Here is a 12,788-nt window from a genome sequence, read left to right on the forward strand (position 1 = left end):
GGTTACAAAGGTTATCCTGTTTTTTCCGCCAGACTAAACAGGAGAACTTAAGTCTATCTAGGTGTTCGTATCTAGGAGAAGTTCATGTTCTCTGTGTTCTTTGAAAGAAAACATGAATCAGTCACAGAACTGCAGATTTAGTTGGACAGTTCAAGTGGAAACATTGATGCTGTTACAGCTGTTTAAATCTGCTTTCTAACTGAAGATTCCCAATTCAAGCCAGAATGATCTGTTGACTTTGATTTTCAGCCCTTGTTGTGTGTGTGACCTTCAGACACTCAGATATTGAATTCTCTGTCATTTGTCTCCCATCAAATGTGCAGTTAACTATCTGAAATAGTTCAGCAGCAGTCCTGGTTATGAGTTTTTCAGGGTCAATCTGGTAATCCATGTTCTTTTAAAAAAATCTGGAGTCATTGTCTATCTCTCTTTAACACAGAGGAGAATTTTCTGTGCTAAATGTTTTTAACAGTGTTCTGTCTAATTTAGCTTTGTATTTAGAAAATTCTTCAATGTCTCTTTTACAAGTTTTTATGAATCATCAAGAGAAATTGCTAAACAGGGAAAAATGTAATCTGTAATTCATTCTGTCATCAGGGCGGTTCCCATCTTACTGAATGTACCAAGTTCCTGGACCTCCAGCTGCATCACTGCTCCTGAACACACTTTTCTGTCTGATTGCAGGTTGAGAAACTGCAGTTTGTCAAAGATCAGATGTAAAGTTCTGGTCTCAGCTCTGAAGAAAAACCCATCTAATCTGAAAGAACTGGACCTGAGCCACAACAACAACATGCAGGATTCAGGATTTCTTCATCTGTGTGGATTTCTGGAGAGTCCAGACTGCAGACTGCAGACTCTGAGGTCAGACTCCATGTTTCAGTTGTGTTCAGATCAATATGATGACAAAGTTGTGTTTACCCACCGTGAGCAGAAATGTCCAGATTCCCTACCCCTTCCCTGGTGGGGGGTACGGGGCCCTTGGCAACGGCGGCCGTGTCCCCTGGGTGCCGGTTTCCTGGGCCCGGCGGTGCTCTCTCCGCGTGCGGGGGGGGGGGGGTTCACATTACACCTGAGTCGGGGGTGTCCGTGTCCCTGGGGGTCTGGTTCTGGTCCTTGCCCCTGAGCGCTGGGCCCTGCCAAATTTCCAACTGCGGCCAAGCCTGGTCGGGCCATGTTTACAACACCCCTTGTGGGCCCCCCCTTTTCCCCGGGGTGCTCCCCTCCTGGGCGGGGGCGGCTGGCCCCTGCCTTGCTCCTCCCTGGACCAACCGTGGGCCAGGTGGGTGGCTGCCCGGAGTGCGGAGCAGGTCTCCCTTGGGGGGTCCTGGCTCGTACCTGGGGTTGGGGCGGGGGGATGCCCAGAACTCCTGGGTGGTGATGGGGTGCTCGTCTGGGGTGGTGGGCACCCTTTTCGGGGCGGGGGGGATGCTGGTTGGGCTGGGGCGGCGCTCTCTTTCCCCCCATGCCTCACTGCTCTCTGGCTCTGGGGGCCTCGGCGGTCCTGCTGGCCCTGGCCTGGGTGGCGGATGTGGTCGCCCGGGGGGCGGTTGTTCCCTGCCTGCTGCCGTGTGGCGTTGGGGGGCTCCGGCTGCCGCTGCTGTTGCGGCGGGGGTCTGGGTGTGGGGGTGGCTGAGCGCTCCTCCTCCTTCTTTTCACATTCCACCATCCATTTTAGAAGAACATAAACACTCACCTGAGCACAGGTGTTAGCTCACCTTTGCACTAATAGTTTGCATGATTTAATGACTGAAATATTTCACACTAGTTGGTTTTAAGGCATAAGTATGCGTGTGTGAACACTATCTGTTTTGTGTACATGTTGGCATGTGGACATTTTTGTAGCTAGTAGGTGTGTTGATAACATTTGAGTGTGTGTGTGGACAGGCCCCGCCCTTTTTGTACTACATTTTAACCTTACCGTAATGATAATCAACCAGTAAACTTGCTGCTCTATGCTGCGTCATGGTCTTATCCCCCCTCCTATTATCACCCTCCTACCCCCCCTCTCTTTTTTCCTTCTTTCCTTTTCCGTCCGGTCCAACACCAAAGATTTTTAAACATGATTGAAATTAATAAAGTTTGGCCTCAATTACAAAAGGGGTTTATTCATACATACCTTTGGTTTGTCTGAAGATTAATAACCCCTGTTGTTAAAATAAAATATGTCCAACACAAGAGGCCCTCAGTTCTCATCTGCCTGCCCAGCTGTTGGACAGGACAAGTTAAAAAAAAAATAAGAAAAAAAAGAAATGTCCAGATTCTGATCTGCAGCAACATCTTCCTGCAGCTGCTTGTTCCAAAGCTGTCTGCTGACATTTGTGCTCCACAAAGTTCTGCTTGCAGCCATCAGCTCTTCTTTGTGTCTTTGCTCCAACAGACTCCTTTAAAACAAGTGCAGAAGAAGCAGCCGTGCACGCTCACATGCACTCTGAGTCCTGCTGCTGTGTTTCAGCAGATGCAGCTGAGAGTCCAGCGGCTGATGTTTGTGAGCAGACAGTGACAGAGTCATGCTGCAACTGGATGCTGCTCTGACAGACACATCCTCCACAAACATCCTCACCTTTTCATCCACAAACATCATCACATCATCCATCAAAGCTCCCAGCAGCTTCTGACTCTTCATTCAGAGCTGAAGGCATGGATCAGGGATCAATGTCCAACATTTGCTGCTGACTCTTCTTCATCACTTCCTTCTTCTCTCTGCTTTGATCTGTTGGAGCTGAAAGTCTCTGCTTGAAGGGCTGCAGCAGAGAAGAACTGGAAGATCATCTCCTGAAAACTAGGATGAAGACTTTCCAGCATTATCTGCTGAAATTCTCCCATGATTCAGTGCTGTTTGGAGAAGAGCTGAGCAGAAAGAGGAAGTGGACTTTTTCTGCTGTTGCTGCAGAAACATCAGTTGGTTTGGATGCAGCCACAGGCTGATGTTTGACTTTCACACATCTGGACTTCTTTCCTGAAGCAGCTGCATGTTGTCCTGAATGTTCCTGAATGTTCTTCTTCTCTGCTTCTGCTGGAGTCTTCTGATCTGCTGCTGTTGCTTCAATCTTTGGACTTTTTCTAAACTTTCTGATCTTCTTCAGCTCTGAACTCTTTAGAAGAAGTGAAGGATGAAAAACATGAACTTTGTCTTTAAACTCAACTCTTTGTTCTGGATTCAGGTTAGAGAACTGCAGGTTGTCAAAGACCAGCTGTGCTCTTCTGGTCTCAGCTCTGAAGTCCAACCCGTCTCACCTGACAGAACTAGACCTGCTGTTCAACAACCTTCAGTCTTCAGATGTTCAGCAGCTCCAGGATCTGGTGGAGAGTCCAAACTCCAAACTGCAGACTCTGAGGTCAGTAGAGGGTTGGAGTCAGTCCAGCTGCTTCCAGATGTTTGGTCCTAAAGTTAGTCTGAGAGCAAAGATGCAGAGTTTCCTGTGAAGCTGCAGCTTCTCAGTGAAGCTCTGAGGAGAATGATGACAGGCTTCAGGACAACAGTCAGCCAATCAGAGCAGCAGAAGCTCCAACAGGTGAAGATGACAGGAAGCTGCTGCTCTGAACAGGACTGAAGCTCCTGCTGCTCTTTCTGCTTCTGTGCTGCATCACTGACTGACAGACCAGGATCAGGAGACACTCCATCTATGTCTCTCTGCTTTTTCTTTGCAGGTGGGAGGGGGTGGGCTGGTGAGTCTGATGTTCCTCCTGGAGGAGCAGAGAGGAGCAGCAGCAGCTGGTCTGCAGAGATGTTGTGACTGGACGGTGTTCCTGGGAGGTGGAGAGCAGAGTGATGGAGGAATCAGAGAAAGTGGAGATGAGTGTCAGAGCTGCAGCATGAACTGATCTGAGATCAGCTCCACTGTCTCTCTCAGCATCAAGTGGACAGTTATTGTGCTGCAGCTCCCCCGGTGGATTGATGGAGAACTGCACTTCCTCTTCTTATTCTAACTTGGAGTGTTGATCTGAAACATGGGTTGGATTCAGATGTTCAGCAGCTCCAGGATCTGGAGAAAAACAGACCTGCAGACAAACAGATTCTTTTCTAGATCATCACTTTCTTCTTTGATCTACATTTGATGAACAGATGTGAGTTTGGGATGGACCAATCAAGGATTGAGGGAATCCTTGATTAAACAGAATATTTCTGGATTAGATAGATTCATTCATGGGTCAGAGGAAAACTGGTAGTCAGGCGTTGGATCATGGTACTCTCTCTGGGTCTCTGAAATAGGGAAATACATTTGAACCAGAACTCATGATACCTAGATTTATATCCTAAATACAAAATAACATTTTTCAGTTCAGTTTGAAGTTGAAGTTTGATCATTTTATGTAAATAAACACTGATATGAATTTGTAACAAGCCAACTGTTAAATAACTGGTAAACTAACCTGGATCGAGTTAGTTTACATTTTAAACGTGTCATTAAAAATGTGTCGTCTTGATTCAAACTAAACCTGAACTGGTTTATCTAAACCGGGGGAGTATTCCAGAAGGCACGTTTAACCCTTGTGCTATCCTAGGCACTTTAACATTGGGTCATCTAGACCCACTAGACAGTGCTCTGAACCTTTTTTCTTCAATGATTTGTGATCTTCACTGGTGTCCATGGATTACAGGAAATCTTTCCATCTTTATCCACCTTTGTCATGGTAGGGAGAACACGTCAATGTAAGGGTGGGGTCATAGGATAGCACAAGGGTTAAACTACCCTGACTTTAACCCTGAACTCTGGCTGAAATCCGCCTGAACTTGCTTACTCTGGGTATGTCGGTTCCAAAAGACCGGATATGAGTTAGCGTAATTACGCTAGACTTGTGTTAATGCACGTGCACAGCATGTACATAAAGATATTCTCAATGGATCGCCAATTTCCGGAGTCACCATGGAAACGCTTGGAGGAAAAAAGACAGCGCTATACTTCAGTAAGAAGGAGTTGGAGATTTTAATGACGCCGTATGAAGATTATACGATCATCAAAAAAGTAATACAGATGGATCAGCAAGAAAGAGTTTCTGCTTGAAGAAAAAGAACAGACAAAGTAAACGCACAAGTTTCTATCTCGGTTCTATTTTCATTGTGACGCATATATATATATATAAATTATCCAACTTAAATGAATTAATTAAATTGGTATCAAGTAATTGAGTTAAACATTTTCAACCTAATTTCTTACCTCTATCCAACTCAATATTTCTTTTACAACTCAAATTTACATATTTATCTAACTGTCATATTACTCCAATTCAATTAAATGTTTTCCATCTTAATTTATTGTACTTCTTGAACTACTATAAAAATAAAATGAATGAAACAAAATGGATTTGCACCAAAATAAATTGAGTCTTTTGTCATTTCTCAGACTTTATCATTACATATCTAAGCACTAAGGCAGTGTTTCTCAAACTTTTTCAGACCAAGGACCACTTAACCAATATCAAAGTCTGTACTCACTTTACCAATATCAAAGTCTGTACTCACTCACTGTCTTTTTTTCCATCTTAATGGGAAGAATGGTGCTGCTTTTTCTGGGCCATGAGTGAAGCAATGTCTGGCTCCAAACTGGAGAGTTTCAGTCTCATATTGTAGTCCACACTGATTCGGTTGCGCTGCTTTGTTTTCAGGCCAACAAGTGTGGAAAATCCAACTTCACAGTTGTAAGTAGTTGGAAACGGCATCAACAGCTTCAGAGCAGAGTCAGCCAGCTCGGGATGCTCAGGTTGGATGTGGAGCCAAAAGTCAGTCAAACCTTTCTCCCTGAAAGTTGTCTTCAGTGTCCCATCTTATGCAATGTCCACAAGGCTGTCAACCTCTCTTGGTGAAAGCTTGGAAGTGAATTGCTCAATGTGCGTTTTGTCCCCAAATGGATTTCTGATCCAATCAAAGCTTGCATCTAATTCTGGGAAATATATTCCAAGCTGTGAGTGTAGGTCTTGCAGATGTTGTTTGAAGGATGCAACTGTGCTCCCATCCACATCCTCCCCAGCAGCAAGGAGAAAATTAGCGAGTGTTGGCAAGCTGTCAAATTCTCTTCAATTGAGACGGCCACACCACAATTCCATCTTGAGGCGTGTAGCTTTAATTTTGTCCTGGACATTGAAGATGGTGACAGTCTTCCCTTGCAGTGCCACATTCAAAGTATTGAGAATGCTTAAAATATCAGCCAAGTATGCCAACTTTGCAAGCCACTGGAAATCATGCATTCTGTCGTACAGTTCATCACTATGGTGCAGGAATAACATTACCTCATCTCGCAGTTCAAACAGACGGGTGAGGACTTTTCCACGCGACAACCAGCGAACTTCAGTGTGAAAAAGAAGTTTTGTGTGTTCACTTCCCATTTCTTCACACAGAGCTTTAAAAAGAAGCGAGTTGAGCTGTTTTGCTTTGATCTTGTTAACTATTTTCACACTCTCATCCAGTACTGATTTTAGGCACTGTGGCATTTTTTTCACAGCCAGTTGTTCACGGTGGATGCAACAGTGGGTAGTTACTGCAGATGGCGCTACTGCGGCAATGCGCGCTACGAGGCCTTTCTGTTTTCCAGTCATTGCGGTTGCACCGTCCGTGCAAATCCCGACACATCTTGACCAGTCCAAGTTATTCTTCACAATGAAATCATTGAGTGAATGAAAAATTGCTTCTCCTGTTGTGTTGGTTGGCAAGGAACGACAAAAGAGAAACTCATCATGCAATCCACCGGCATAAATGTATCTCACAAAACACAACAGATTTGCTTCATTCCCCAGGTCGGTAGATTCATCCAATTGTAGTGAGAAAAACTGACTTTGGCGTAAATGTGTTACCAACTGATGTTCGACACTTTCAGCCATAGCTTTTATGCGCCGCTGGACGGTGTCATTGGAGAGAGGAATCCTGTTAATTTCGTCGCCGGCTTTTCCCCCAAAGAATATGTTAGCCATCACCTTTGCAGCTGGTTTAACTAAATTCTCACCAATTGAATGAGGTTTTCCTGCTTTAGCAATCAAGAGGGATACCTTGTATGACGCCTCTGTAGCCTTAACATTTTCTCCAGGTGCAAAAAACTGGGAGGTCTCTTTCATCATATGTTTCTTCAGTTCATCGCATTTTCTTTCAAAAAATCCAATAGGTTTCCCCTGGTACTCCTTGTGCTTAGTTTCCAGATGCCTCTTTAATTTTGCAGGTTTCATAGCCTCGTTAGCTAACGTTTCATAGCACAAAACACAGAGTCCAAAAAAATCCGAACTGTATGTAGTCGCTGTGATATTTTCGTTTCACTTTAGCGGTGGATTTTTCACGCTGATGGCGAGTTTCACAGCTTTGTGGCGGGGTCTCTTTTGATGACTTCGCTATGACGTTAGCGACATCTTCCTGGACCTCCGTAGCGTTGTTAACAGAACTACTTGCATTTTCATTAAATTGTAGCACCTTTACAGTTGTGTCAGATGTTTAATCTGAGTTTCTTTTAAGCGACCCTGTCCTAAGCCACTGATCCATATTTTAAGTTGATGTTCAACTCTAAGGCAGATTAACTTTCCTGGTTGCCGCCGTGCCACCTTATGGATCACTAGGGGGTGCCCACAGCCACCAGTGGTCCGCGGACCACTCTTTGAGAAAGGCTGCACTACGGTACCACAGTGTAACACATTACAGATTACACATTAGTGTAACACATTACACTGCTAGACTGTAGGTGTGCTATATAAACTCATCATCCTCTCCCTCCCTCTCACTCGTGGTACTGAAAGAAATAAACATAACAGGACAAAATAACTCGGCAAAACACAGTAAAACAGCTAAACAACTAAACACATTTGGTCAAAAACCCACACTTAAACCCAAATCCGTTCAGACAGGCAAAGGGAGTGGTATCCCACAATCCCTTGCAGTGCCGATCTAACAGCAGCACCAAAGTTACACCCCTACTTAATTGAATTAATTTAAATGAAAGTAAAATAACTGTCTGATAACTACATGTTGTTTTTGAGCTGACTTAACTAAAAAAATTATTTATCTTAACTGAAGCAAATAATTAAGTTAGATGAAAGTAAAACGTCTATATTTCCAACATCCATATGTGATCTCATCACCATCTCACGGTGGAGAAAGTATTATCTGAGCTTTTTCATCCACTTAATCATCTTCAGATGGACAAGCCATGACCTTTATGCTTTTGTCTTTTTAAAATAAATGAGAAAGTAGTTAAAAAACTCGAACGCCTAATGTATTTCTGTGTAAAATAGTGTTATCATTTGGACGGTAAAAAATATGTTGGTCACTCAAAAATTGAGTTTCGGCCCGTGTGTGGAGGTATTTCAGTTCATTAAAAATGGGCAAAAATGAGTGACGTTAACTGAGAACTGTGCAGAAGGCATGCTCAACTGGAAATAGTACCAACCTTTTTTTATCACGTGAACCTGAGTCACCATTTGATTACATGACATGTCATGGTCTGGAAGAAGCCCCAGTTCCAGCTGACAGAAGTCTGGTTCTGATCCATCAGATCTCACTAGCAACAGAACCAAACCTTCACGTGTTGCAGCAACAGTTTCCATGTTTGGGAGGATCTTCTGAAGAACAGCTCAGTTCCAGATCACATCATGATGTTTGATGTTTTCTTCATTCCAGGAAATCATCTGTGTCTCCTTTGATCTGTGCTGAGTCAGCACTTTGACTTCTTTTCAACTTTAGATCCATCATTTAGACTCAAGGATTTATTGATAAATATTATTTATTGACAGAAAATAAAGAATGAATGTATTAATCATCCAGCAGTGAGTGTGGTGTTTGGAAGTCTTTTATTTTGAAATTCCTCAAGGATGATCATCATGGTGGGATTTCTAGATCTGCATGAACTCATCCTGAATCCAAAAGACACTGGAGCATCAAAGAATCCAACCCATCTCTGCCAACATGAGGCTCTTACTTTGAAGAGTCTCAGACTTCCTGCAGGGAAACAGGCTTTCTGCTGCTGCACTGACAGATGTGCACGAGCTTGAAAGAGCTTCCTGACTGAGGAGCTGCAGACTTTCTCCTGCAGAGCAGCAGCTGACTTCAGCGTCGTCATGGGAACACAGTCTGCTGCTGCTTCTGGAAACGTCTTCAAGGCTGTGGTGGGACTTGTTGGTCTGGAGGACAGATTCTCTGAGCAAATGCTGCTTCAGCTTCAAGCTTCAGCTCTTTTCTTCTGGCTGAGCTTAGAAGAAATGGAAACCTCCTTTGTTCTGGCTGTTTGCTCCAAATCCCAGATTCAGGAATTCCTCCAAGAAGTTCAGCTCAGAGATCATCAGCAGAGAAAAGCCTGAAGTTCTGATGGAAAATGACAACAGAACATGATCAATATTATTGATCCACATGGAATCCAGAAGAAACTCTGAGGTGAAGACATGAAGACACAAGCTTCAGAGACATGAGGAGAAGTCAGAGTGGATTCATTCTGGACTTTCTTCTCACATCTTCTCTTCAGAACATCTTTGTCTTTGATCCTTCAAATCTTCTGAAATCTGATCATCCATGGATTGTTTTTGTGGGATCAGATCCAGAGTTGCTGAAAGTTCTGCTGCCCTCTGCTGGTCAAAGAGAGGAGATTCTCTGGGATTCATTGGAGTCCAGATTCTCCTGGATGTGAACAGTCTCTGCTTCTGGAACAGAAGAGTCCTTCTCAGAGCAGCATTGAGGATCTGTTCTGTCCGGCTGAGAGCGCTCCCTGCTGGTAGGAGACAGAACCACATCAGCTGCTTTTCTTTGGCCGTTCAGAAACAGTCTGGAGACTCTAAAAAACCTCCACTTCCTGAAGCAAACGGATGCAGAGCATCATGTCTGATCCTCTTCCTTCAGAAACGGCTCCATTGTTCCATCGCTCAGCAGTTTGACTAAAGCAGCTGAGAGTCTTGATGCAAACAGACCTCAGCAGCTCATCCAGAACGCCATGACAGATCCTCACAAAGCCCTTCACAGCATCAGACAGGCTCCGCCTCCTGAGAGCACCTGGAGAACGCTGATCATTCTGTTGGAATTCACCTGCAGGGAAAAAAACAGACATGTTCAGGGTTCAGTTACTTTCGAAACCCATAATCTGACTTTGTTCCAGAACCAGGACGTACAGAACCACCTGACCTGCTGCTGAACGGAGGCGTTTGCTGCTGATGGCGCCGTCCTCAGCAGCAGAGCACAGCCTGTCCTCTCCATGTCCATGAATGTCAGCAGGTGGACACAAAGAGCAGCCATGGTGTCTGTGTCTGCTGAGGAGGACGGCTCTGGAACCTGCAGACAAGCACATGCAGCAGCACGTGCACTTCTTCTTCACTTGGTGAAGAAGAGTATCATCAGCATAGAACTGTGGGCCGTATGGCAGGCCATTTTAACAATAAAAAGCTAAGTTTGACCATCCGGAATTAACATTGTAGATATCACCAACGTTTTTCTGACTAGTCGTAATTACATTTTGGATAGTTGGAATTGTAATTCAAGATATCTGTAACGTAATTGTGACTAGTCGAAACAACCGATAGAGATATCTGTAACTCAGTTTTGACTAGCCAAAACTGAATTATAGATATCTGCAATGACGTCATAGAAAACGACATTCAACTCATCACACATCTTAAATGACAATTGTAGATATCTATAATTCAGTTTTGCCTAGGCAGAATGACAGTTAAAGATATCTCAAACGTCATTATCACTAGTGCGATTTGAATGATTACAACAACACGCTCTGCTCCCGCCTAAAAGTGTGATGCAGGCCTAATTTGCATAAGGATGTCTGCAACGTCATTTCGCCTAGTCAATACTCTAATTCAAGATATCTGTAATTACATTTTTACTAGGCTGTATGAAAATTACAGATATGTCAAATTTCAGATATCTCTATTCAAATTTCATTTCAAGATATCTATAACTTGATTATAGATATCTACAATTAAATTATGACTATCCCTAACTCCAGTTTGAGATATCTACAACGTCATTACGTCTAGTCAAAACTTAATTTAAGATATCTGAAAACGAACATGTAAATATCTTAAATTGACTTGATTTAAAGATATCTGAAGCTGGAATTACAGATAACTACAATTCAGTTACAGATATCAGTAATTCATGAAGCGGATTTCTGCAACTGAATTGTAGATATCTGTAATTGTAAACCCCATACAAATGAATGGTGAAAGCAATGTCATTTGTCCTAGGAATAATATCTTTGAGGATATCTGAAATTACAATTATGGATAGGAAGAATGTAGTTGCGGATATCTGAAATGTTCTTTTTGACTAAGCAAAACTGAAATGCAGATATCTGCAACACACATCCAGTCTAGCTTTTAAATGTTAAAATGGCCTGCCATATAGGCCGTTTGGGTTCAGAAGAACAGCTTCCTGATGTGGAAAGAATCTGTGTCCTTCAACAGGTCCAGAAGATCCCAAACACGGAAACTGGAAGCATTTTGGATTCCGGTTTCTTCCTGAACACAGATGCTGTCATGCTCCTCTCTCATCTTCTGACTCTGAGCTCGTCCGTTTCCTGTTGAAGTGACTGACGTTGGAGTTTCCAGATCCTGATGCTGCAGAGGAACAAAGTGGATCAATGGGTCTCATCCACAGTGGTCCTTGGAGCAGAACTCTCCAAGTCTGTGTGGAACTTTCACCTCTTTCTCTGAGTTGATGTTTGTGGAGGTCAAAGGTCAGACAGAGCAGCTTTCATCTCTAGAAACAAGGAAGAGGAAGGTTTCAATGCTGAAGAAGTCAACCAAACAGCAGCAGGAACTGCAGCAGACTGACAGCTGATGGAACTGAAGCACTTTCTACATTCTAGTTCCAAATGTTCTACAGAATCAATCAGAGGTTGAAAGTCTTCCTCAGTACTCGAGTACTTTAGTTCAGCAGCTCCTCTTTTCCTCTAAGGTGAAGCTTCATGTGGACGACTTCTTCTTCTCTCCTCTTTTCTGGAGCTTGGGCTCCATGCAGTCTGATCAGCTCTGATTTGGGCTTCAGTTGATGTTTGTGATCAGGAACTCTGGATTCTTCTTAGAAGGAGACGTTCTGTCTCTTTAGCAGAGAGCAGAACGTTGATCTGATGTGTTGGAAGCGACTCCATCCTGAAGCTGCACTGCTGAGTTCCCGTCCACCAGGGGGCAGCACTCCTTCAATCCAGCTGCAGGAAACCTTGATGTTCTGCAGAATCTGCAGCCGTTCAGACACGCCCTGTTACGTCCTTTATTGTGGTTTACCGTTTGCTGGTGAAATCTTCTTCAAACTGCTGTTCTGACTTGTTCACATTCATAATTCAATCTGCTCCTTTCTCAGCTTCTGCTTCGGTTTTAGAATCTTGTGGATTTCAAACGTTGTGATTCTAACAGGCATGGAAAGAAAAGCTTCTCAGCTCACAGACCAGACACTCATGCATTGATTTCTGGCTTACTTCTAAAGACTTAAAAAATGTTAAAACAGATATTCATGCCACACCGCTTTCAGACCATAAAACAATTCATCTAACCGTCCCTTTGTTGAGCTCCTCTGGAACTAAAGCTTCATACTGGAAGTTAAACAGTACCATTCTTGAGCATCTGGAGGTGATTTCTGAAACTCATCGCTTAATAAAATTTTATTGGAACAAAGCACTAGCTGAACACTCATTCTGTAATAATTGGGAACTTTTGAAATACGAACTTGGTAATTTTTTTAGAAAATATAGCTCTGATTTAACAAAAAAAAGAAGAGCTGTTGAGACAGATGTAATACAGAAGATTGCTCTTCTTACATCTAAGCCAACAGATGTCCTAGATGAAACGGATAAAACAGCTTTAATAGACTTACAACACAAGTTAGA

The 12,788-nt window shown here is 43.4% G+C and overlaps 2 protein-coding genes across 3 annotated transcripts in view; one reads left to right on the plus strand and one right to left on the minus strand.

Moving 5' to 3' along the window:
- LOC110016686 (NLR family CARD domain-containing protein 3-like) overlaps positions 1-5,204 on the plus strand; it is a 28,181-nt gene extending 22,977 nt beyond the window's left edge. Inside the window, exons 8-10 of one of the 2 annotated variants that reach the window (XM_078934883.1) lie at positions 685-861; positions 3,162-3,335; positions 3,649-5,204. In XM_078934883.1, coding sequence (XP_078791009.1) covers positions 685-861; positions 3,162-3,335; positions 3,649-3,670 — 373 coding nt within the window. In that variant the 3' untranslated portion in view covers positions 3,671-5,204. Of the gene's footprint in view, positions 1-684; positions 862-3,161; positions 3,614-3,648 lie in introns of those variants that run through there. The other variant, XM_078934882.1, reaches the window with a different exon arrangement.
- The window catches only part of LOC105355269 (uncharacterized), a 208,977-nt gene that overhangs the window by 62,660 nt on the left and 133,529 nt on the right, over positions 1-12,788 (minus strand). The gene's annotated exons all lie outside the window — the stretch shown is intronic.

Source organism: Oryzias latipes, chromosome 2, assembly GCF_053564925.1.
Source record: "Oryzias latipes strain Hd-rR chromosome 2, Olatipes_Hd-rR_3.1".
Taxonomy (NCBI): Eukaryota; Metazoa; Chordata; class Actinopteri; order Beloniformes; family Adrianichthyidae; genus Oryzias; species Oryzias latipes.